The sequence below is a fragment of the Triturus cristatus genome, chromosome 1_2 (assembly GCF_964204655.1).
Source record: "Triturus cristatus chromosome 1_2, aTriCri1.1, whole genome shotgun sequence".
In the NCBI taxonomy this organism is placed as follows: Eukaryota; Metazoa; Chordata; class Amphibia; order Caudata; family Salamandridae; genus Triturus; species Triturus cristatus.
Window position 1 is genome coordinate 449,655,342 of NC_140580.1, and position 27,240 is coordinate 449,682,581.

General features: G+C 47.5%; 1 protein-coding gene across 2 annotated transcripts in view; it reads right to left on the bottom strand.

The window, feature by feature from the left end:
- Positions 1-6,909: 6,909 nt before the first annotated feature.
- The window catches only part of BTAF1 (B-TFIID TATA-box binding protein associated factor 1), an 852,875-nt gene continuing 832,544 nt past the window's right edge, over positions 6,910-27,240 (bottom strand). For both annotated transcript variants that reach the window (XM_085606166.1, XM_085606165.1), the window contains exon 38: positions 6,910-7,347. In XM_085606166.1, coding sequence (XP_085462292.1) covers positions 7,207-7,347 — 141 coding nt within the window. In that variant the 3' untranslated portion in view covers positions 6,910-7,206. The remainder of the gene's footprint in view (positions 7,348-27,240) is intronic.

Consider the following 27,240-nt stretch of genomic DNA (forward strand, 5'->3'; position numbering starts at 1 on the left):
AGTGGCTCAAAAGGAGCGCACATCAGATAGGTTAACACCAGGTTCAAATCCCACTGTGGCATTACGAAAGGGACAGGAGGAACATACGAGTAATGCCTTTAAAGAATCGAGCAACAACAGGGGACTTGAAAAGAGAAGGCTGATCAGGAAGCCGTAAGAAAGCAGAAACAGCTGAAAGATATCCCTTGAGGGTGCCCAGAGCAGAGCCCTGCTGGGCCAGGGAAAAGAAGAAAGAGGAGAACCTCAGAAAGAGGGGCGGAAAGGGGATCCACAGCCTTTGCTGTGCACCATGCCACAAATGTGTTCCACCTGCAGGCGTATACCATTTTAGTGGAGGGACGCCTGGCTGCCAGAATGACATCACAGACTTCAGGAGGCAAGTCAAATGGCATCAACTGTCGCCGCTCAATCTCCACGCATGGAGGTGGAGGCTGGACAGGTTCGGGTGGAGGACCGTCCCCTGCTGCTGTGACAGAAGGTCCTCCTGAAGAGGCAGTCGTACCGGGGGGAATCGATCGACAGACTGAGTAGCTCAGGATACCAGTATCTTCGTGCCCAATCCGGAGCCACCAAGATGACTTGGGCCCGGTCGCGCCTCTTCTTCTTCAGCACTCTGGGCAGAAGTGGTATAGGCGGAAAGGCGTACAACAGACCGCAACGAAAGGGGTCCCCGCGCGAGTGCCGCCTTGGAAACTGCAACGCGCAGAACTGCTGACATTGCACGTTCTATTCGGTGGCGAATAGATCTAATCAAGGCTCTCCCCACTGCTGAAAGAGGCCTTGTGCCACGTCCGAGTTGAGATGCCATTCGTGATCCATTATGCACCGGCGGCTGAGTTAGTCTGCTATGGCGTTCAGAGAGGACGCCAGATGTTGAACCACCAGGGTGATGCCCTGATGTTCCAGCCATGTCCAGAGGCGCAAAGCCTCCTGAAAAAGGGTCCACAACCCCACCCCGCCCTGTTTGTTGCAATACCACATGGCGGTGGTGTTGTCCGTGAACACCTGCACTACACTTCCCCGGACAGAGGGAAGGAATGCCTTCAGTGCAAGTCGGATCGCTCTCAGCTCCAAAAGGTTGATATGGAGCCGAGACTCCGCCGGAGACCAGAGTCCTCTGATTTTGCCTCTCTCATGTGGCCCCCCCCAACCCAGGAGGGACGCATCAGTCACCACTACATGCTCCGGTTGGGGTAGGGAGAGGGATCTGCCACTGACCCAAACGTGGTCCGTGAGCCACCACTGCAACGGTCTTGCAGTGCCCTCCGCGATCAAGACATGGTCGGACAGGTTGCCTCCATTCTGGGCCCACTGAAACTTCAGATCCCACTGCAGAGCCCGCATCCGCCACCTGGCGTGATGTACCAGCAGGATGCAGGAGGCCATCAGACCCAGAAGCCGCAGCACCAACCTGACCGAAACCCGGGACAGAGGCCGAAAGATGGTAATCAGAGCCTGAATATCCCGGACCCGCTGTTCTGGAGGATAGGCCCGGAACTGCGCAGAGTCCAGAACCGCTCCGGTGAAGAGGAGCTTCTGGGAGGGACTCAGATGCGACTTCGGCACATTGATGGAGAACCCCAGCAAATGCAGGAGGTCGGCCGTAGTCTGGAGGTGGGAGACTACTGCCTGGGGCGAGCCCGCCTTCAACAACCAGTCGTTGAGATAGGGGAAGACTGGAACCCCCAATCTGCACAGATGAGCTGCGACCACCGCCATCACTTTCGTGAACACCCGAGGGGCACTGGTGAGGCCAAAGGGGAGCACGGTAAACTGAAAATGCTCCTGGCCCACCGTGAACCGCAGGTAACGCCGGTGGGCCGGCAGGACGGGGATGTGGAAATAAGCGTCCTGCAAGTCCAACGCTACCATCCAGTCCCCAGGGTCTAGGGCAGCCAGAACCTGAGCTAAAGTGAGCATCTTGAACCGGTCCTTCCGGAGGAAGGCGTTGACGCTCCTGAGGTCCAAGATCGGGCGTAGGCCCCCTTTGCCCTTCTTGGGAACCAGAAAGTAGTGGAAATAACAACCACAACCTACTTCTGGACCAGGAACGCGCTCGACGGCCTCTTTGGCCAAGAGGGCCAAAACTTCCTCTCGTAGAAGATGCAAATGATCCCCCGACATACGGTGCTTCAGCGGTGGCATGGCTGGAGGGGTCGTCTCGAAGGGGAGGGAGTAGCCCCTTTGGACGATTTGCAGCACCCACCTGTCCGATGGGATGGTGCGCCAGTGGAGCAGGTGATGGCGAACTGCCTCCCACTGGCGTGGAATGGGCCTGAAAGCAAGGACTAGGAGGGCTTTGAGGCGGATGCTGCCGGGGTAGATGTGGATGGACCGGCACGTTGTCCCCCTGTACCGCCTCGGCGGAATCCACGTCCGCGACCGCGTGGAGGTTGGTTCTGCGGCCTGAGACTAGGCAAACGTGTGGGGGCGCCCCTTCCTTGGCCACGAAAGGGGCAAAAAGCTGAAGTTTGCGGGCACGGGGCAGAGAGGCCCAAGGACTTGGCCGTAGCCCTGGAGTCCTTAAAGCACACCAGCGCACTAGCCGCTTTGTCGCTAAAAAGGCAACTGCCATCGAAGGGCATGTCCATGAGGTTGCTCTGGACATCCCCAGAAAAACTTGTGGACCGCAGCCAGGCGTGGCGACGAAGCGCCACCGTGGTAGATATTGCCCTACCCAGCAAGTCCGTAGTGTCCAGTCCACATCGGATTGCATGCCGCGCTGCATCCAGTCCCTTGGCAAGAGCCTGGGCGAGCCGTGTCTGGGCCTCCTCCGGACACTGGGGCAGCACGTCCTCCACCGTATCCCACAGGGAGTGGGAGTAACGGTCCAAGAGACAAGAGGTGTTAATAGACCGCAATCCCAAACTAAGGGAGGAGAACAGCTTCTTACCAAACTGTTCTAGTCTCTTGGACTCCCGATCCGGGGGAGTGGACGGGAAGGAGGTCTGGGAAGTAGAGGCCTGGATAACCAGGCTCTCGGGCGAAGGGTGCATGGACAGAAAACTGGGGTCGCCCGGAGCAGGGCGGAGGCGCCGGGCCACGTTCCGGTCCACAGGAGGTACTGTGGAGGGCTTGGACCAGGTGCCCTTCAGAACGTCCACTAGTGCTTCATTAAACTGCAGCAGAGGCTCCGAGGAGCTTGCTGACGGTTGGAGCACTTATGTGAGGTTAGTCCTCACGGCCACAGCAGGTCGCTCCAGCCCAAGGGCTTCGGCCGCCTTGCACAGCACCACAGAAAATGCAGCACCTTCCTCCGAAGCCACGGTCGGAGGAGAGATGAAGCCAGTGTCAGGGGAGGTGTCAAGACCACTGGCATCCCCCAGCTCGTCTGCCCAGTCCTGTGATAACTGGCCCTGCCGGGCCAGAGGGTCATAAGACCCCTCCCAGTCGTCACCATCGTCCGATTCCTGGTAGACCGGTGGAATGATCGGAGCCGGGCGGAAGATGAAATTGCCACCCATCGGCGTCGGGTGCGGCGCCGGATGGCACCGTTCCGACGCCGGACCGGGACTGAACCGGGGAATGGCGTCCGAAGGCGGCACCGGGGGTGGCACCAGAGTCGGCGCCGGCGGAGGGGTCGTTAAGTCGACTGGCGCCGACTGGGATCCAGGCCTGGATCCCACAGGGACCTGCGGCGTCGGGACCGGAGTCTACGACGGCGCCGGGGCCGGAGCCGCCGGCTCGCTAGGCCTCCCAGTCGAGGCCACGGGGCCCAAAGGCGTGCCGGCAGGCGTCGACGGCAGAGCCAGGCCTCTCATGGCCGAGAGGAAGGCACTGATCTCCGATGGAGTCGCGTCAGTCCCAGGGACTGGCGGGTATGGAGACGGACGTGACTCCTGCGGCTCCAACGGAGCCGCATGGGTGGTACCACCCGAACCCTCAGCCGAGTCGCACGACCGGCGAGGGGAGCCCGAAGAGCGATGTCGCCTCTTGGACTTCTTACTATGCTTCGACTTACCCGAAGTCTTGGAACCAGACAAGTGGTGAAGGCTGCAGCCCCTCAACCTCCTCCTCGACCGGGACCGTGAACGGCACGGAGCCGACTGCCGGAGCTCGAGTAGATTGCGGGACCGCTCCCACCTAGCCTTCGAAGTCAAGGACCGGCAGTCGAGGCACGACTCGGCATCATGGTCGGCCCCATGGCAGTAGAGGCACCGGCGGTGGTGGTCCGTAACCGACATCAGTCGGTGACAGGAGTCACAAGGTTTAAAACCAGGCATCCTACTGGCACCAGAGTCGAGTCGACGAGAATAGACCAAAAGAGTCCAAAAAAGTTTAGTCAAAAAATTACTAAAAGGGTATGCTCTTCCCGGATCGCGCTGTCTGGCGTGGAAAAAAGAAGAACTGACGTCAGCGCGCGAGGGCGGCGTCTAAGTACTCCGACGACGTCATCCCGGCGCACGACGCCAACGACAGACACGGAGCCGCAGACGACGCCTAGCGACGCGCAAGGGTATTGCTGACGAAAAATCTTTCCGGATCCAGCCTGACGCCTGGGCATATTCTAAGGTGAGGAATCTAACTATCGTGTTTCTTTCAGATCTGTTTCTTTCAGATAAGTCAGGTCAACAAAAATTGGGATTAAACAAATACACAACTCAACACATAGCACAAACATTTATTAATTATATTCCCCTTTCCATCAGTGAAAACCCATTGTGCAGTAATACCAAACCTGTTATGTAGATACAGTGTTGTATGGCGATTACTGGTACGTATTGCCACCTCACTTTCCTGCACAACATTTTATGAGGGGCTAGGTTTTCACACGAAACCTGCAATCTCATCAGCTTTGTTGGTCTTGAAACCTGGGAAGTTATCAATGGAAAATTCTGGGCTTTCTGTGGGCTGTAGGTATCCCGAACATACAATTCAAACTCCGTGCGGGAAAAGAAGCATGGTGACAGGCTAATGGGTACGAAAATCTTGCCAAACTCATCTTTTCAATAGCAGATTTGCCACATCAAATTAGCGCAGCTGTTCACATATTCATTGGGCATGCCTTTGAGCCTTTGAGCTGTGTAGTAACCGCTTATTAATTTGATTGCTGTGCACACAACATCTGGGTTTTCCCTTCCTCAGAGGCCTAGCACCTTCAAATTTCGGCAGCACTTTTGTAAGAAGCTAGGGCTTTTTACAAAAGTGCTGATATTGTGATTTTAATGCAAATTGCGAAGTCCTGGAGGGTCTAGTTGAGGCTATGCTCAAGGGGACAAACAAAATGGATAAGCTGAAAGAAGGAAAGCAACTGAATAGAAAGCAAGCAAATAAGAGTGACAGTAAAGCCAACCAACGTTAAGTAATAGGCGGGCTCCAAGCACCAATATGTTGTTGGCAAGCCCACTTTTCACCTATCACCACCAGACAGCTTACACTGCCTGGTAGATTGGACCTAAATTAGGGGGCTGGGTGTCTGTGCCAAAGGCAAGCCAGTCTGCACCCTGGCGAAACCAACATCCGGAAATGCTGCCCTGATATGCACATAAATCGAGATAGTCCATCAAGATAACATGTTAATACAACACAAACCATTTTGTACTAAAGTTAGCAATATGAGTCTAATATCCTTCTACCCAATTGCTTTCCTATATTTCAAACACAAGCCATTTGGAGCTGAAAATTGTAAATACTCAAAAAAAGGTATATATATTGGTCTTTTAGTGTGGTAGCACTGACATTATTTGAAGTGACACTCCTATATGGTTGTATGCTACCTTGTATGTGAAGGGGACTGATGTGTGGAATCATGACCCTCTATGGTCAAATGCAATGCTGTCAAAGGTGTTTTTCACCAGCCTTAAGTATATTTGTAAATGACTGCATACTATTAAAGTAGTGTGTGTAATGAAAGTGCTTTTCCTTTTCTGAAGAGCAGACTGGACAATCATTTATTTTTTATTATTGCATGCCAGTGTATGGTGATTAATAACCCACACCACCTTCCCTCTGAGTAGGCCTTGAACTGCTCTGCTTCCCTACCCTGAGAGAGTCAAGTGCTACAAAGGGGTGTTTGTTTCCCAGTGAGGGGGGATTGTTGACCATTACTTGTGCAGATAACACAACTCTCAACCCATTTCCCTACATGTATCAACTACAACTGATGAAGAATGAAGCTGCAAGGATGACAACAAATTTCTTCAGAAAACAACATATCACCCCAGTTCTAAGTCCGCTTCACTGGCTTCCAGTGAAAAGCAGAATCTTCTTTAAAGCAATGATCACTGAGCACAGGGCGATGTATCAACAGTCCCCAGAATTTTTAGCAAGACATTTGTTAAGCTATTCCCCCCCCCCCCCCCACCCACAAGAGCACTTCGCCAACCTACAACTGTTCAACTAAAGCTCATCAACCCGCACATGTTCATAGGGCCTTTTCTGTGGCAGCAGCCTAGGCCTGGAATGCTTCCCCTTCTCTCTGTTGTGTAGAATACTTAATAAAATCCAGGTAAGACATAAAAACATTCTTGTTTCTCTGCGAGCAGTGCTCAGTAAACATTTGGTACTTTGCGCTATGGCACTTGGGCAAATGTGCTCTTTAAAAACACCATCCACTGACCATAGAGAAAAATTCAAGCAAGTCAAGCCAAATGTATTTGGACAAAGCAAAACGTTTAACCATTTAAGATTGCCAATGTCACAGGAGACCGTATAGTAATTCAAAGAGGCTAGCTCAGAGCGTGAGACATCGATCTTAAAAACTGTAAGTGCATTTGTTATACCCAGCAGTAGAATTCACACTTGCAGGACTAGTCTTGGCCACTTAATTAGCATAAAATCAAAGATCAGATTCTTCTTTTGAGTCGTTAATACAGAAATCAATCACTCCCATCCTCAGACTAACCAAACGGCAGCATAAAGAGTGTATAGACAATGTTATAATTGATAAAGAACTCAAGTTGCAACATGTAAAATCTGCCTGGTTTTATTTCACTGCCAATGACGTTGCATCTGTTGAGCATATAATATTCAAACCACTTCACAAAATATATGTTTACATGTAAAGTTTGATACAGTGCAAATATAAGACATTAAGTCGCATCTCCCTATAAAATGGATACAACGGATTTGCTAGCGGCTTGATATTTTCACATCTATTTACAAATTCAGCTAAGGGACAGTCTAGGCTTTTGCGCGCTGCTGAATATCAGCAATATGTGAACGTGGAACGTGAGTAGCAGCAACTGTACTGTGCAAAGCGGTTCCCTATTTTAGTGAATGCATGAAACTGTCAAGACTGTATTCAGAGTCGTACTGGTCTTGACTCCAGAGGTCGCCGAGGTTATCAAGAATTGATTTCATGGAGGTTTTCCCTGATGAGGTGTCTGCTTTTTCAGCTGTTCCATCCTAGAAAACAACAACAAAAAACACTGTAGATAGTATTGAAATACAATCGCTTCTTGACATAAATCTGAATTTTCATCGCCAACAGCAGAGAGCCAGACACCATCTCGGGAAAGGGGAGGAGGCAGTTTCACCAGATATCACTCGTTTACTGTGACAAACCAGATCCAAAAACATTGCTTTACCTTTTGAATGCAGAAACCTAACGGTGGCTGCATCTTATAAAACCACTCACTTAAATGTACAATACAAGCACCGACTACGACAGTAGATTCGACTTTGTATAGTGCTGGCACGGGCACGTAAAAATGAAGTGTGACGTTTTCCAGCAGCAATGCACATACATCGACATACAAAAAAGCACCCAGATGAACAAGTTACCTACCTTCGGCAACAATCTTTCTACTGAATACCCTTATGTAACTTCTGATTCCTCACCATGTGAATATTCTCTTCGTGTCAAACTGGATCCGAAAACATTTTGAGAAGTGTTGTGTGACGGCAGGTGGAATTGTGCAGCTCCACACAAATGTCATTCTGCTCCAAAGTCACTAGTGGAGCTCTTGCGTTCTAGGCTGCCTGCGCCCTCAAACGCGGAACTTATCCCCTTATCATGGACATGACCAGTGTGCAGATCTCTAGACAGCGACTTCAAGATGGAAAAAGTAAATTTCACAAAACAGAGAGGAAAGACGTGAGTAATCTGGAGTTAGAGTATCCACCAGATAGATCAATACCCAAGGTAAGTAACTTGTTCCTCTGATGGATACTTCTATACGCAGATAGAGATATCATAATAGTACCTCCCTAAGTGATGGGTATGGAACTGGCTCAGACCAAAATGTCCTGAAGGACTGAGAGGGCAAAAGGCCCCTCTTGACGGACCAGATTGTTGAGGCAGTAGTTGTTTGTTAACATATGTACCAGTGCCCAGGTAGCCCCCTTGCATATATCCAGGACAGGCTTTCAGTGTGCCAATGTAGTAGTAGCTCTGGCGGAGTAAACACAAACCTTCTATGGGCTGCTTTTTAGCCAGTGGGTAGCAGATTTTAATTATGAAAACGATCCATCTGTAGACTGTCCTTTTTGCCCTGCCATCCCTTTCTTTGTCAAAGAGAATCCGACAAGGACCTGATCGTCCATGTTTCCTGGTATGAATGGATTCCATAAGAGTATTGAGTTTTTACATCAGTCATACCAGGAAACATCATGTGGGGTTCGTGGCAGACATTTGTCGTCCATAGGACCTACAAGACTTGTGCCCCGAGAACATGTGGTTTAAAGGCACACTGTCCTGTTTGGCGAAACAATCGAAGGCCAAAATACGGCCTGATGAACAGCTTATCGGATCCACATTGTAAGCGTGGAAAAGAAGAAACAGGCATCAGTGCACCAGAAGAGGGCTTATAGGTACTCCCTCAACATCACATAGGGAGGTTGACGTCGCGATGGAGTCGCTCGACGCCCTCTTCTGACGTGCAGAGGTACTACTGTAAAAAGTTCCAGTCTCAATCTGGTACCTAGGAGATCAGGAATCTGCGGCGAAATATCTCTATCAAATATAAAAGAACAAATACATCAAACAAAAACAGAAATTGACCAAATCACACTACTCCCCATAGCTGGCGCGCTGAGAGCCCTTCGCACTTCTGGGCCCCAATGCAGTTGGACTAATAAAGGCAGCAGTCCCGAGTAGTCTTTTTTACCCTCTACCCATCATGCCAGACCATCACTCCAATCTTGAAAGGACTGTCCCTTTCAGAAAAAAAACAGAGCTTCAACATGTTGTCAGCCTCTTCGCAGCAAGGGAACCCTCAGGCCTAAAGCTAGCAAGGAAAATGAACCCCATGCCTCTTTTGTAAAGAGTGCACCCCTCGCACTTTTGGGCTCCTATGCTTTAGTAGCAGAAATTGAGAAAGTGCCCTTTTAATGGATTTATAAAAACGTTTGCACTAGGTACAGTCTGATTACCCAGTACTAAAATGTATTCTGTTAAAGCACTTGTTTTTATCTTGAACATGAAATCATTTTTTGTCAGCCTATCTTATCAAGGCCACTGAAATTATGGGATTCTGTGGCTGCAGCGTTTTCCGCATTTGCCACGTAATAAGTCATCTGCTGCATAATCTGTGATTCTCTGGCCTTACAAAAAGAATGGAGTGCTATAATTAACCAACTGAGGTTTTCTAACATAAGAGTGCCTCTCCCACTGTAAAAAACCAACAAAATACTTTAGACTATTTTGATAATTTCAGCCACTTCTTTGACCCTGCCACTATAGAGCTCAGGATCACTGTTGCCATACTTTTTTATGCACTTTAAATGCTGTGTGTAAATGAAGATAACCTGTAAATGCGAAAAATAATCAAAGTAGGGCTTCAAGACCATCTTCATTTACAAGTACTTACTGAGGCATTTACACGTCCTCGACCGCCCCCAGGAACATGCCACAGAGCACCAGCTGGATGGGCTCCACAGTTTAAAGTTCTCTGCACTGTGGCATCACAACAGGCTTTTGCAGATGCAGTCGCATCACAACAGGTGATTTAAATAAAAAAAGACTAATACAGCAATCGCCAAAAAGACCAAAGGGCTGACAACCTTTAACAGGGCCCAAAGCAAGCCATTGTTGGGCCAGGGATAACAGATACAGCAACACTTCAACAACTTGGCTTGTAATGGCTCAACCTGACCGATTTTGCACCAAGCCACAAACTTGTCCCAACAGCTGGGGTATACTAATTTTTTAGAGCTATGCCTCACCGCCAAGATTACTTCAATCACTTCAGAAGGCGTTCGAATGAACAACTTCAGAGGGAGGTTGAATGCGGTCAACTGCTGCTGCACAATCTCCAAGCATGCAGATATAGATTGCGCAGGACTGGGTGCAGGATCTTGCCTTGTTGCTGTGACAGAAGATCATACCGAAGCAGCAGCTTGATCGGAGGACAGATGCTCATGCCCAGAAGTCCTGGTACCACACTCTCTCCTCCCAATCTGGTGCCACCAGGATGACTTGGGCCCGATCGTCCCAAAGTTTCTGAGGACAGAACTCAGGGCAGTATCGGAAAAGCATACAGGAGTCCCGAGCTCCACTATATGCGGAATGCATCAAATAGCTATCCTATCATGGGAACTCCAATATGCAAAAGAGCAGATATTGCACCTTTGCAGCAGTAGCAAACAGATAGAGCCATGGCACCCCCCATTATTGAAAAACACCCTGTACCACTTCCAGATAGGTGTTTCCCCACTAGGGAAATTCGCTGACAGTCCAGTTACTTCCAGATGTGTAGAGTCTCCTGGCACAGGACACAGAATCCCAATCTGCCCCACTTGTTGCAGTACTACATGGCAGTAGTGTTGTCTGTAATCACCTTCACAAGTCTCTCTTTGTTGGTGGACAGGAAAGTCTTTCACGGCAAGCGAAGTGTCAGCAGCTCCAGCAGATTGATGTGGCACCGGGCCTCTGCCGCATACCGCTGATCTTCGCCTCTCCACCTGTCCTAGATGGCCACCCCAACCCAGAAGTGCTGCATCTGTCAGCCACCACTGCAGGTCTTTTGCAGTATTTTCCGAAATCGGGACACAATTTGACAGATATCCCCTGGTGTTGTGCCCACTGAGACTTCAGATCCCTCTGCAAAGCCTGCAAGCGACATCTGGCAAGGATCTGCAAGCAGGTGGTCAGCAATCCTAGCAGCCTCAGTCCTCCCCATTGAGATCCAGAACAGAGGCTGAAACATTAAGATTATATAGCCTGAATGTTCTGGACTTGCCAATCTGTGCGGGAAAAGCACAAAAGTGTACCGTATCCAGAAAGGCTTCAATGAACAGGAGAGTCTGAAGGAGTCAGATGTGACTTAAGCCCATTTGTAGTGAGCCTCAACAATGTTGGAGGAGGTTGTCTATGACTGTCGGGGAGGACCCCACCTTCAACAGCCAGTTGCCAAGTCAGGGGAAGACAAACATCCAACCTTTGAAGATGTACTGCGACTATCATTATCCATATGTAAGACCTGGGGTCTCCAGGCCCTAAGGGGGTAACGTGACACAAGCGGCTGGGGCACCCAAAGGCTTGTGTGTAAAGCAACCATACAACACGCACATCCACTGAAACAAGGAACGCACACAATAAGGGACGCCACACTGTAGAGATTTATGCAAATAACTCAAGTTTATCCAAGCAGTTCGAGATAAATGCAGTTCATGAGATAACAATGCAATTCATAAGATACAAATGCACTTCCTGAGATATAAATGCAGTTAATGAGGTATACATGCAGTTCATGAGATGACAATGGCAATTCACTTATGTCAGCGTTTAATCCGCCAGCACCATATTCACCAGTATGATATTCACCAGTATGTTATTCACCAGTATGTTTCCTGCAGGCTCTAGGCCACCCTTGTATCTCTTACTCCCCGTGGTAGGGTTTGGGGATTGTATCGCCACTCGTAAGAACTGAGCCTTGGACTTCTGAGGAGAGCCTACGATCATACCCTCCTCGTAACCTTTAATTAGGGAATCCTTCAGAGCAGAGCATTAGAACATAGCGCCACTCGTAACCAGCACGCAGTGCATACTTCAGAGCAGAGCATTAGAACATAGCGCCACTCGTAACCAGCACGCAGTGCATACTTCAGAGCAGAGCATTAGAACATAGCGCCACTCGTAACCAGCACGCAGGGAATACTTCAGAGCAGAGCATTAGAACATAGCGCTACTCGTAATCAGTAAGCAGGGAATACTTCAGCGCAGAGCATTAGAACATAACGGTACTCGTAAGCAGTGAATACTTCAGCGCAGAGCATTAGAACATAACGCTACTCGTAATCAGTAAGCAGTGAATACTTCAGCGCAGAGCATTAGAACATAACGCTACTCGTAATCAGTAGCGATGAATACTTCAGAACGGAGCATTTAGAACATAGCGCTACTCGTAATCAATATCAAGGAATACTTCAGAACAGAGCATTTAGAACATAGCGCTACTCGTAATCAACAGCAATAAATACTTCAGAACGGAGCATTAAGAACATAACGCTACTCGTAATCAATATCAAGGAATACTTCAGAACGGAGCATTTAGAACATAGCGCTACTCGTAATCAATATCAAGGAATACTTCAGAATGGAGCAGTTCACGGAGCACAACGATTCTTACGGGGCGAGCCTCTCGCACTCCGGTGCAGTTCGTGGGGCACAACGCTCCTTGACAGTCTTGCAGAAAAGGGGGCAATCCCTCGGAGGGGTCACAGTTCTGGGTTAACGGGGGACTCCCACGGAGGGGGAACCAGGGTCTCAGGGTGCGGTGCTGCTCCCGGTCGATAGGGGGCGCACCGGGGTCCTTCCCAAGCCTCCCAGCTTACCTTGATCACGACGTCTTGCGGCGTCTAACCCAGCTCCGGCCTCCGCAGTTGATCCTTCCACGACGGGGGCAGGCCACGGCCTCACGCACCTCTCTCAGCAGCTGCAACGGCAGCGACGGGGCCCCGGGCTTCTCCGCGGGCCTCGCCTCGATGAGGGGGCACACTTCAGGCGTCCGGGCCGCGACGGTGAGCGCGCTGTAGCCCCCGCGACAGGGGGGGTCAAATTAAGCAGAGAGTTCCACGCTCAACGGGGCTTGCTGCAGGGGATCCCAGGCCAGGACATGAAGCGCAGGGGTCACAGCGCTAATACCTGGTCGATCCCCAGCAATTCCACAATCAGCTTGGCATCTGGTTTCAGTGTTCAGTCTTGACACGAAGTCACAGCATTCAGTTTCAGAATTCAGTTCTATAAAGTCTTAATGGCGCAGAGGTCTCTGGCGCCCTTGGGGGTTCTGTTCCTGGGGGGTAGGGAATGAGTTGGCGACTAGGTCCTTCCTAGTCAGGCTGGGCAGAGGTTCCCTGGGTCCTCCTACTGCTGGGCAAGATCAGTGGGTTTCACAGGATCCCTCACTCACTTAAGAGGCAGCACCTAAATCCTGTCACTCTCAGAGGCAGAAGTCCCTGGCTAGGCCCTACCGCCTACACTCCTGCGTGGATTCTCCAGCTCTGCTTTACCCCACTGGCCAACTGACTAGAAAAGTTCCCCCCCTCACTTAAGTAGCCCTAGGTCAGGTGACCTCTAGCCAAGGCGGCAAAAGTAAAACCACACCTCCCTTCTAGAAGGTTCCAGCACATTCCAGGAGCTTCCCCATTCTACCTATGGGACAAAAAAGGCGGGCTGGTGTCGCAACATTGTTTTGGGGTTCCAGCCAGCTCCTGGCAGCTAGGGTGCTACTATGAAAGACCACTCTGCAGTAGCAGGGGTCTGTGGCAGCCATCTTGGGAGAAGGGAGCACCTGCACCTTAACACTGATTGGCAATGAAAAGGCGCCCGGAGACCTAAGTCCAACATCAAAATGAGGGTGGAAAAAATGAGGCACGATAAAAAAAATAGATGGGGAGACCACCCTAGGTCTGACAGGTCCAACACCATCACTTCTGTGAACACCTAAGGGGCACTGGGGAGGCCAAAGGGGAGCACCACAAACTGAAAATGCTCCTCGCCAACAATGAACTGCAGACAGCTCATGTTGGCCTTTAGGAAATGGATGCGACAATAAGCAGTTTTCAGTTCCAACACTACCATTTAGGGCCTGAATTAGATTTCAGTGGACAGGTTACTCCATCACAATGGTGACAGATATGCCGTCTGCCAAAATGTAAATCCCACAATATCCTATAGGATTTATACTTTGGGGGATAGGATATCCTTTACCGTTGTGACTGAGTAATCTGTCTGCTGAAATCTAAATCAGGCTGTTAGTCTCTTGGGTCCAGGGCAGAAAGTGCCTGAGCTAACATGAGCATTTTGAATTTGTCCTTTCGCAGGAAGGCGTTGACAGGGCGAAGAACTAAATGAGGAAAAAGGCCTATGTCCATGTTCAGCATTAGGAAGTAACAGAGTTCCTATCTCTGATGCCAGAACCTTCTCACTGTCCCCTTTGGCTAAAAAGGCTTGCACTTCCTGCAGCAAGATGTACAGGTGATCCTCTGTCATCCTCCTTGGTAGTGGTGGAAGGTGTTGTGGATGGGAAAGGAATGGAACAGAATAGCCCCGATAGACCAGCTGAAGGACTCACTCATTCAAAGTAATTGCTTGCCACCCTTGGAGGTAATGCAGAATCCTGCCTATGCATTGGGAAGGACACACTAAAGTGGTTTAGTGGTGGCAGCAGCAGCTGGGGGGACAGGGCATTGAGCTGCATTATTTCCTCTGTTGCCCAGGGAATTTATTTTGTGAACCAAGGAAAAGAAAAAGGAGGGAGTGCTTCTGGATCTGTAGTGTGGTCTGGCTTTCACTATATTGTGAACCACTGTCGTAGCCACAGAGGAGCCAAAATTACTGGTGAAACTGAGAGGGGCCGACAGGCCCACGAAAAGTGCTGTGGCCCTGCTATCCTTAAACCATTCCAGCACAGTCTGCTTTCTTGTTGAATAGACAGGAGCTATTAAAGGACCATTAAGGACGCCTGAACATCCCTAGAAAAGCCCGTAAACCTCATCCATATGTGATGTCCGAGTGCCACACTAGTACCCATTGTTCAGCCTACGTAACTGGTGATATCCAGGATGAATAACATATTTTGCTGCATCAGGGCTATCTTGGAAGGCTGAAGTGCAGGATGTCCGGAGGTCATCCGGATTTCCTGGCACAATTGGGAAACAGTGTCCCAAAATCCGTGGAAGAGCAACCTAGAAGGCATTCTGCATTACAGAAGACAAAGCAATACTGATGGAAGAGAACACTGGCTTGCCAGATGTTTCGATGCAACTCACAATCAGGTGGGGTGGTGAGGACGGTGTTATGGCTTACTCTACTCGTAAATGCCTGCACCAACAAGCGTTTGGGTGTAGGGTGGGGAGTCCAATTTTGTGTCACCAGGTGCTAGGCAAAGGCAATGGGGCTATTTGCCTGTTAACTGGGGGCCCAGTTAATAGGCACAGTTACAGACAATGCAAATGGAAAAAACTTACTTACCTGCAACGGCAGTTCTTCAGTAAATTCACATACTTAAATCATCATTCCTAGTCCTCGAAGTGGGAGTCGCATTGTAAAATTAGAAAGCAGTACAGTAATATAAATAGACTGCAAGGACTAGAAATATCAAATTTAGTATTGTATTCACATTAGAAAAAAAAATAAAAAAATCAGCCAATCTGATTGCAGCACACTGATAACTCCCCTCACAGGTAACCATACCTCAGATTTTCTAGTACAACTGTAGTTAGCCTAGGTGAATATTTGAGCCTCTGTAGGGAGGATATTGCGTCACCTGTAAATCTATAAAAGATACCAATACTGGAGAACTACAGCTACAGGTAAGTAACTTTTTCCCTTCTCCAGAACTGCATCGTTCATAGATTCACATACCTGAATCAGAGTAGTAAGCAGTTAAACAATACAAGCATGATCATTATTGTGGATGGTGGGTAAACAGTGAAACAAGGCTCACCTTACTGAAAAAGATGATGCAAGACTGCCTGTCCCACTGCTACATCCTTTTGTACTGCTGAATCCAAACCATGAGGCTGAATGTACATGTGTCTATTCTTCCACTTTGCTGCCTTACAAATCTATTGTATTGACACCAGTAAATAAAGCAGTAGAAGATGACATTCCTTGTAGAATGTGCTCCCACTTCTCCTTCCAAAGTTCCTCCTGCTTTATGAGGCCAGAACACAATGGCCATGGAAATCCAGCAGGCTATGTTTTCTTTTAAAAGCAGAATCTTTACAAGGGGTGCCATACAATAACAATTGATCTGACACTTAAACCTGTCAATATAAAATCTTATGCACCTTTTCAAATTTAGCGAATGAAGTGCTTTTCCTGTTACATCAATATGAATTTAAAAGAATTTTTTTTAAAACCAAAGGTTTATTCAGATGAAAGTCTGATGTAACTTTTAGAATGAATCTGGTATTTGTTCTTAATAGAATACGGTCGTCTTCAAACAGAATATACAGCTTTTTGATGTTAAAGGCCTGTATCTCGCATCCTTGTCTTGCAGAAGTCAATTCCAAACAGCAATGCTGTTTTCCAGGAACACTATTTCAGCTCTGCTTTGTGTATGGGTTCAAAAGGACTCTTCATTAACTGTGAAGGGAATGTATTTAAATGCCGAGAAGTTGGAGGAGGAGTCAAGTGGGTGTAAACTCCAAAAAGTATTCTTAAGAACTCCTTCACACTTTCATTTGATCACAGATGATTTGCAGGCAGATCACTTATAATGTGATACAGCTGCTAAATGCACTTTATCAGATGCATGAAAGAGGCCTGCTCATTGCAAGTCTATAGGTAAGGTTAACACTTGCTCTAATGGGCAGAATATAGGATGATTATTATTATTATGACACCATGAACTGAATCATTTCCATTTAAATGTGTTAGCTCAGTTCGTTTGTTCAGCTCTGGCTTTAGCCAAGATCTATACAATCCTTTACATGGTTTAAATGTGAGAATTGGGAGAAGCTGGGTTTCTGTTGCAGTAAACCCATCACTTTTTGCCAGACTACTGATGCATTTTTGACTTGAAACCCTGGGTCCCTGCCAATCAGGTTCCCAGGGCCTGTGTTCTTTCCCAAAACTAACCAAAATTCCATTGACATCTCTGGCCACAGATCTGTCCGTGGTAAATGGTACCAACGGTGCCCAGGGCACTGTGACCAGAGAAGACCCGTTAAGGGCTGCAACTCGTGTTGTGCCACCCTTAGAGGCCCTGTACCACTACACTCTCACACGGCCTTTGCAGAGTCGACAGACTACAACCCACTGCCCTGGCATAGGACAGTCACCCCTCTAGCTGGGTGCACTATACCAGTGGTGAGGGTACAGGTGCATTAGCCCTTTAAATGAGGCCCTTTAATGATCTTTTGGATGTATTACATATGAAAAATTATATAGATTATATAGATTATATAGGGGGGAGTTTTTGTTGTTTGATATTAGTTATTTTCCCCTGCCCTTCTCCCAAATGAGGTCCTTTAATGATCTTTTGGATGTATTACCTATTGACGCGGAAGGAAGATGGCAGACGCTGGTTCGCTGCCGTAGGACGCCTTCTAGAAGCTCCCTCCCCGTTGCTCTGACCGAGGGTTTCGGTCCTGCCCTACCGGCTTAAAACGGATCAAAATTCACGGAGCGCGATGGAGCACGAATCGTACTAACATTTAATTTACAAACACGAGATTGGTCAGGAAAAGGCATGAGGATTTCGAGGCAGTAAAGATAACCTACCTGATGTGCCGCCTCACGCAAGCTAGCGGATTAGTCTCCGGTGTTCGCAGTGCAAGGTCCCGTAAGGACGCGCTTCAATACATCGCTTGGCGAGAGGCTCTGCGATACCAGGATGGCCCCCCCCCAGGAGCACTCGACGAGCTCGGGCTGAGCACTGCGGAGAATTAGAAGCTCCGCCAGCAGCTGTAACGGAGGTAAACGTTAACGAGGAGGAGTCAACGGCAGTAAGCAGCACTCAACACAGCCCTATCCAGGTACTTGGACGAGATAGGGGGGGTCGTGGCAGTGGCAGCCCCAGTGCCTGTGTGAACACTTTATTGAACATTAATGCAAGTAATCTTGGCAAGCCTATCATGAATTTTTTGAAATCTGGGCAAGCCTCTGTTCTCTTCCAGGCCAACGGCTCAGAGACCTCCACCCCGGGTTTTCCCATAGCCGAGGCACTTAATGCTGCAATTGAGTGCGGGATGGCTAAGGGTACCGGTGAGGCCGGGAAAGTTGGAATGTCTCTACACCCACTTAGTACTGACTACCTTTCAGAAACGGAAGGCTTATCGCCTGAGAGCACCGAGGACGTAAATCTCTCTCCACCAAATCTCCCTCCACTTCACGATCCTATCCCGGACTGTGTTGTTGAATCTATGCAGCCCGAGCAGGTAGAGCTACAAGATGTGCTGGGAGGAACGAGTGAACTTCCGAACCAAGTTCCAACCTCAGTGGGTCCGTCAAAAATTAAAGGTGTTAAAGTCGGTGGGGCTGGCAGCAGGGGTGGACAGGGCCGAGGACACGGGAAGATACAAGTAGCTGGTCCTGCCACCGGGGGGGAAGGGCTCTTCCAGACCGGCTGTTAACACCTTGAAGAAGGATCTGGGAGCGAGCCCTCTACGTAAATGGGTGTCCACAAAGGGCAAAGTGAAAAGTATGGTTGCTCGATTATCTAACATTGGTCTATCTGCTGGTCAGGATAATCAAATAACAGGACAGGTAACACGGACCGAGAGGCCAAGCTCTTCTCCCACTACCCCCACAGAGTCACCGATAGTGGTGGGAAAAGGCCAAGTTCCGACACCGCAAGATAGAGATACTATGGCTGATGGTGTAACATCTTTTACAAGCCTGGCAAGCATAGAGAGTCCCGCGATTCCCACTACTCAAACCCCCTTGCATCAATTTCAGCATCATTTATAGATACAACACAAGAAAGGGAAGATGTAACTAGTATAATAGGGGATCAGCAGCCCTCTTTAAACTCCGGGTCTTGTGCTTTCGACATCTGTGGGTCCGGCAGCGATTACTGAGCCAGCTAAGAAATTCAGCGGCGAAGTCTTAAACCCCAAGGCAGTTTCTCATTTGGAACCTACTTTAACTACAGTACTTTCAGTGTTGGCAATCCAGCACGAGGAGACACAGCACTATTTCCAGCAGGCCAGAACGGATAGGCAGGAGATTAAATCGGCTCTGGAGGAGGCTGCTACAAAGGTCACAAACCTCGCTACCGAAGTACTAGACCTCCAACAGCGTGTCGCCGAAGTGGAAGAGGCTAATGCCGCTGCCTGCGCCTCAATTAAGGTCCAAGATCAGTTGATGAGCACAATGCAATCTAAGGTCGAGGACTTAGAAAATCGTCAAAGACGTCAGAATCTGAGGGTTTTTGGGGTACCGGAGGGAAGAGAGGGCGCTGATGCTCGGGGGTTTATTGTCAACTTTTTTTCTACAGCATTTCCCGATCTTGCTGACTGGGATATGGATACACAAATCCAAAGAGCGCACCGGCTCCCCCTAGCGGCTAATCCATCTCGACCCTCAAAATTTCCCCGACCACTATTGGTGTATATTGGGAACTTTTTATTGAGACAGGCTATTTTCTTTAAAGCTCGACCAATGACCCCTGCACAGTATGACTCAATGTCTATTTTTGTTCGCTCTGACCTTTGTAAACACACTATGGACAGAAGGTGGCAGCTAAGGCAGCTTATGGACCCTTTCAAGGCGGTCGGTGCATCTGTGTTTTTACAAGATCCTGCCCGGCTCAAAGTGATTAAGGACGGGCGTTCACACATTTTCTTTAATGAACAAGAGGCTAAGATTAGCCTATCTAGATGGCAACAATTATCAAAGAAATGATTGGGGGAGCCTATAAGCTGCAATGGCCTTCTTATGTTTATGTATATTTACGCTATGCTTTTGAATTTAGCAACTAACTTGCTGTGATTTATCTAATGTGGCAGGGTAGGGCTTTGTAATGCACTTTTCTATTTTTTTGCTATCGGTGGTCGGAGGAAGGGGGAGGGGGCTTTCTCCTTGTGGGGGGTGTACCTAGGCGAGTTGCTGTCTTCTTGACAGCTGGGAAAAGGGGTGATTCCTTTCCGTAGATACTGGGTGGTGGGGCGGTGGGTACAGGTAGGGGTAGGGGGATGGGGTAGGCGGGGGGGTAATAAAGGGGGGGGGGAAGCCAAAGGAGTGTTAAAAGCCAGAATGGATTTTTGTTTCAAGACTGTGGAATGGAGGGATTGTGGTTAAGAATATTACCTCTTAGAAAATGTCCAAAGTTCGTATAATTTGTTGGAATGTGGCTGGGCTGAACTCTTCTATTAAACGACGATTAGTCTCTGAGGAACTAAAAGCTTATCAACCACAGATTGTTGCCCTAACAGACTCATTTGGCCTTCAAGGATCGTAATTTTTTTCAAGCAAATGGGGTTTGAGCTGATAACATGCACCTCCCAGACGGTTTCAATACGCGGCGTCGCACTTCTGCAAGCACGAACTACAAAATATACATTATTACGCTCACTCAGTGATAAAAGGGGGAGATGGGTTATTGCTCAACTCCTTGTTCTTGGACACAAACTTACAATCTGTGTGGTTTATGGCCCGAATAACGACTGTCCTACGGACATTTCTTTTTTAAACACAGAGCTGTTGGGTTGGGATGATGAACTCTTGCTTATGGGAGATTTTAACTGTGTTCTAGATCAGAAAATAGATTCTTCAAATGTCTTAGGTCGGGCAAGAATGGTATCTACTAGGGCGGCAATTTAAGATCTTTTGCGTATACACTTGCTGGTTGATCTGTGGCGGGCGATTTATCCACTAGTTAATGGCTTTACATATTTTTCACAACCGCATCGTCAATACTCTAGAATAGATATGGTGTTTGTCAACTCAGCTAGGCTAGTAGATTCGAATATTGAGGTTTGTCAAAAAATTACGTCGGATCACAACCCTCTGTTAGTTTCAATATCTCTTGGGTCAGCAAAACTGCGGGAGCCGAGGGGTTTTACATTTCCTAAAATTCTGCTTAAAAATCATGATTATATTCAATTTATGCAAGGTCAGATAGCGGATTTTATAGACACCAATGCTCATACTGCTTCACGGTCTATGGTTTGGGACAGCCCTAAGGCATACATTAGAGGTACTACCCAACAGTATCTATTTCGCCAAAATCAAGCTAGAGCACTACTCGCAGTAGCTGGGCGAAGGGAGTGCTTGGAACTAGAACAGCGGCATACTATAGCAATATAAAATAGAGATCCTCGAGAAGCTGACATTCATCATCAACTTGTAATAGCGAGAGCTAAGATTATTCGCGAGATGAGGGAGAAAATTGCTAGTCAGTACCATGAATCGAGATTGCGACAGTACGAATATGGAGAGAGGATTGGACGGGAATATGGAGAGAGGATTGGACGGGTATTAGCCTATCAGCTTGCGGATTCCAGGGCCCATACGCAAATTAAGAGTATTATCGGGGAGGACGGTCTGACTTATCACCAACCTGTAGAGATCTTGGAGCAATTTAGGCAATTTTACATAGATCTATATAGCGATGATATGACATGCGATCATTTTGGGCTGGCAGTCTACCTACAGGAGAGCGGGTTGAATGTTTTAAACTCCATTACTACTCTATCAATGGATAGGGATGTGGACGGAGCTGAAATTTTGGAAGCAATTAAGGTTTTACCCTCAGGGAAAGCTGTCGGGGGGGACGCTCTACCTCTGGAGTTCTATAGAACTTTTCTAAGAACTTTGGGTTCGGTTTTTTTTAAAGATGGTGAATGATATTTTGAACGGCAGAGATGCCCCCCGTCTTGGAAACAGACTAATATAATTGTGTTTCTTAAAAAAGGGAAGCCTCAAGCTGAGAGAGGCTCCTACCGCCCAACTTCACTTATCAACCATGACGCTAAAATCTTTTCCAAGATCCTGTCCTCTCGACTCGCTCCATCTATACGGTCAATAGTGTCGGATCAACAGCACGGTTTTGTACCTGGGCGGGATACTACAACCCATATTAATACTGCCATAGCTGTGTTTGATGCAGCCCAATGTTTGGGTGGCAAAGCAGCGATGATAACGTTGGACGCCGAGAAGGCTTTTGACCGAATTACATGGGGGGCACTTTGGGCCATAATGCTGGAGGTAGGGATCGGTCGCAAGTTTGTTTCGGCTATCCAGAAAATCTATGCAAACTCGCAGGCTGTTATTAGGCTTAACGGTTTGACTTCGGATTTATTTTCTATCCAGAGGGGCACCCGACAGAGGTGTCCCCTCTCTCCTTTGCTTTTTGCAATTTATATTGAACCATTTATTCGCCATTTGTTACGGAATCAGCAGATCAGCCCAGTCTCTTACAACCAAGTATACATTAAGATAACCGCCTACGCGGATGATATAGCCGTTTTTACAATGGATCCGGTTCAAGCGATGGGGGAGATCGTCTCGGAAGCACAGAGTTTTGGATTAATTTCAGGGTATAAGCTTAACACCAACAAAACTCAAACAATTACTAATACCTAACCTATCCCCTGTTCACCTATTTTGGGTGTTATTCAAAAGGCTACCTACTTAGGAGTTTGCCTCACTAGTCATATGGAAGAAATAATAAAGATTAACTATGAACCATTTTTCAAGAAAGTCGCCACGGACCTGCGTAGGTGGCATCAATTACCATTAACTATCTGGGGGCGTTGTAACGTTATTAAGATGAATATTCTTCCTAAGTTTTTATATTTGTTTAGAAGTATTCCCCTCCGGGTTCCACTCTCATTCTTTAAAAGATTGGATGGTATTATAGGCAGCTTTATTTGGGGGTATAAAAGGGCCAGACGGGCTATTAAGTTTCTTAAACTGCCATATGAGAGGGGTGGTTTTGGATTACCGGACTTCAAACTATATTTCTGGGCTGCTTTCGCTTCGCGTCTGCAGAGCCTGATGGAAGGCCCTGGCATATGTCAAAAGCTGACTGCTTATCAGTTAGTATGCGGGCCGGAGTATAGGTTTGTATTTTCTCAGATGACAGACCCGAATTACTTTAAACGTGTTCGTTTTAAGATACTGAGGCACGCCGTCTGGATTTGGCGTGACATCTAAAAGCAATATAATATCCCTGAATTGCATGCAAGTACGTACTTAACCGGGAACCCCAGGTTGGGGGTTATATTTGGTGACTCAGCCTGGAAGACCTGGCAACACCGTGGTGTAATACAGTTAGGGCAACTGTATGACCAGGATGGGTTTAGATCTTTTTCTTCTTTTAGAGATGAATTTGGGGTTCCCAATCACTCTTTTTTCAAATTTTTGCAAATTAGGGATTTTTTTATTAATGGGGAAGGCTTAGTGAGCGTTAATACGTTGGGGGACTCTGCAAGCTCATTTTTACAACTTCGGGGCAGGGGATGTATAGGAAAAATCTATAAATACTTGATTATAGGTGCAGCTGATGATGCTGCTCAAGCTGCCGGAAAATTAAATCGTTATTTTGGAACTAATATCACTACAACAGATTTGTATAGGTCATTATTGACCATTAATACTTCGGTTGCATCTATTAATCTAAAACTTCAGCAACACCGCATGTTATTTCTTCTGTACTATACGCCGGAAATTATTTCTAAATGGGCTTTGCTCAATATAACACCTAAAACCCAGTGCCCTAAATGCTCACTTTATGCTGCAGATATCAGACATGTTTATTACCTGTTCAGCACTTTCTGCTTTTTGGTCCCGGATTGCTGAGGAGTTGTGCAATCTCTCAGGAGTTAATATTGTCATTTCTGAGAAAGAGATACTTTTGGGGCTTATAGTGGACTCAGGTTTAATATCACCAGCTTTATTCTCTATTATTATGGCTTGCTGTCGCTTGTGTATCGCCAGGGTCTGGATTGAATCTAAACCCCCAACGTTGGTGGAGTTTTGGCAGCTATTAAGAGGGGTATACGAACTTGAGATTGCTCTAGCTAAGGTCAGGGGCCTCCCCTCTCAGATTAGAACTGAACGAACCTGGCATTGCCTTCAATGGGACTAAAAAGTTTGATGATTTTGTACACGACTTATGCTGCTTATTTTGCTTTGATTTATTGACTGTATGCTATGTTTTGTAATTTGTTCCACTGGTTTCCTCCTTTGGCTTAAATAAAAAAATTTTTTTAAAAAAAGGATGTATTACCTATGAAAAATTATATAGGGGGAGTTTTTGTTGTTTGATATTAGGCATTAGCCCTGTACCCCTACAGTGTCTAAGACCATTCTTAGACATTGTAAGTGCAGTGCTGCCATTAAGAGTATATGTTTCTGGAGTTCGTCATTACGAACTCCAGAGCACCAGAATGGCTACACTGAAAACTGTATGGTTTGGTATCAAACTTCTTGGCACATTAAACCCACACTGATGCCATTGTGGGATTTAATGAAAAATGAACACAGAGGGCATCTTAGAGATGCCCCCTGAAAAAACGACCAACCACTAGTGTCCAATGCAAAAACAGTTGGACAGAATGCAGAACAATGTCATACATTCACCCCAGTACAGAGATCTGGGACCAAATCCATCGTTTTTTTGCTCACCATGCCTTTCCAGTTTGAACCCAGCCATATGCAAATCAGTCTTGACCCTGGTGCCTCATGGGAACAGTCCAGCCCGAACTGCCAAGCCAGGTCCTCCCTGGACTGGAAACAAGCACCCTAGGACCGGTTTCGGGGTTTCACCCCTCTTCAGCCAGGATAGCTTGATTCCAGTGGCATGGAAGCACGGGACCCACGTCTGGGCATACCCGTACCACTCGGGGTGTCAAACGCAAAAACAACAGTTGATGGACAGATCGTTTGACTGGGGGGGGGGGGAATAGGGGAATGTCTGCATTCCGTCCATCACTAAAAAACAGTTCAGTCTGGACTGTTCCCATGGGGCACAGGGTCGAGACTGATTTGCATATGGCTGGGTCCAAACTTGGGTGGCGTATTGGGCAAAAGAACGATGGATTTAACCCAGATCGTTTGACTGGGGGAGAATGTCTGCATTGTCAGCATTTCGTCCATCATTTGTTTGCTGTAATACCACTAGTGTCCAGGCTGAGTGGCTACTTTCAGACATGTTTTTGTACCCCTGGGTCGAGAACCTACTGCTTTCGGGGGTCCTGGAACAATGCAAATCCTGGGACGAGGTGCCAAGCCTCCTCCTCCAGGATGGGCAGGGTTCACGAAGGGGAAGCTTCAAAGACTTGCTGTCTTTGTGAGCTTCCCCAGGCCACTTGCTGCTTTCAGCAACTGGTCCCCACTGGTTCTGACCCCCACTTTGGGCAGGAGAACGAAACAGCACCCAGCCGCCCTAGTGCTGCTAAGGGTGCATCTTTGGTGCTACTTTGTTTCCCCATTTGCCCTGAGCTAAAGTCTAAGAGCTTTGCTCCCGCAACCAAGTGGCCTGCTCGTCAGCAGCCACCAACCGGAGGCCCCCAATCTGATAACATTGGGCCTCAGCACTCTGCACCTGGCCACCCTAGTGCCACTGAGGGGGTAACAAGAGTGCATCCCTGACCCTGGGGGACCCCCGAGTCTAACCCCAGAACCTCAACTCCCACTACCAAATACTTACCTTAAAACCGATAACACTATTTTCCTCCATAGGATAACATTGACTGTTTTTCTTGGAAAAGTTTTAACGTGTGGAGTTTGAAAACCTAAAGTAATTCTTCAAAATTGTACTATTTAACAAAAACGATTTTACTTACCTGTTTACAGGAAACGTCCCATAGTAGTATCCAGGTATACTACTCTGTGTAAGAAAAGTAATCTCAAAAGTTACATACCTGCTATTTTACCGAAAAGCTTATTCGAATCTATGTACTGCATTTACTAAGTATTGCATTTCTCTGCAACAATACTGCAAGTCAAAACAAAGTGCAATTACAATCGCAATCCATACTGTATTTCAACTGTATATTTACTGCAAAGTACTTATTACTTACCTGTGCCAGGCTTGCTTGGTTCTAGGAAATAAAGTAACTAAAAGAATATTTTTTATACAAAACCCATTGGTCTGAAGTTCAGTCTTTGACTGTGTGAATTCATTTGCTGACTAAGTGTGTACAACAAATGCTTAACACTGTCCTCCGATACTGACTTACTGCTCGACAACACTACCACAAATAGAGAGTGAGGTGCTATCTAACTTGACCTCTGCCTACTTTTAGGGTTCCACTGGACTCTGTGCACACTATACCTCACTTTGGTATAGTATAAACAGAGCCAGATTCCTACAAGAATTCATTATGCTCAGGAGCCAAGCCAACAAGTATAAGGATTTCGGATAAGGATGAAGTATTTGGCCCTTGTGAAGGGTCTACAAATTATGAATCTATTTTAGCTGAATGTGACACTGCTCTGACAGGTGAACTTGTTCTGTGAACCAATACTATCTGGATGATGTCACTAGTGTGCTTTGACATGGTTCCCTCATCTTGGTTTAGCATTTTATGAAGAAAACTTACTTACCTGTGGTAATGGCTTTCTGGTAGATACTCTGTCTACCAGTGGATTCCTCACCAGTATTATAATCCCTGGTGTCAGACTGGATCTGGAGATTTCAAAGCTCCAACATTGCTGGTAGGACGACCTGGCTTTGTATGGGCACGAAAGTGGTATCAGATGACATCACTGAAGCCATATAGCACCCACCCCATTCAACATCAGTTTATCCATTTTTTTGAAGCCTTCGAGACGATCGGATGGACTGGCATCTACATTGATTAGCGCAGTACCAAAGTGAAATATTTGGGGATCCTATTAAATGGGGAGGAATCTGCAGGGAGACCAGAGTATCAACCAGAAAGACTGTTCCTGCAGATAACTAACTTTCTTCTGATGGCTACTTCTACATACGGATTCCTCACTTGTAGAATAGATTCCAAAGCAGTACTCTTCCATGAAGGAGGCTTGATGGATGGTGAAATGAGGAAATCTTGCAAAACCGATCTGGAAAAGTGGTAGCCTCTATCCACTTCAAAATTCAAGGAGTAACGCTTATTAAAAGTGTGTAGGGGCACCCATTTTGCTGCCTTGCAGATCTCTCCAATCAGGACCACTCTAGCAGGGCAAAAGTGATCGATTTGGCCCTGGTGGAATGGGCCCAGATCCCCTACGGAGGTTCAGTCTTGGTCAAAGCATAGCATGTCTTGATGCAGAGGATGGTCCAATGGGACAGAGTTCGCTTCTGCACTGCTTTGCCTTTCTTGGCTACCCAGTTCCCCATGAACAGCTAGTCATCTAGTCGCAGGTCCTTGGTGCGATTTAGGTAGTAGATGGCCCCCCACTTACGATCCAATGTAAGACACTAAAAATAGTAA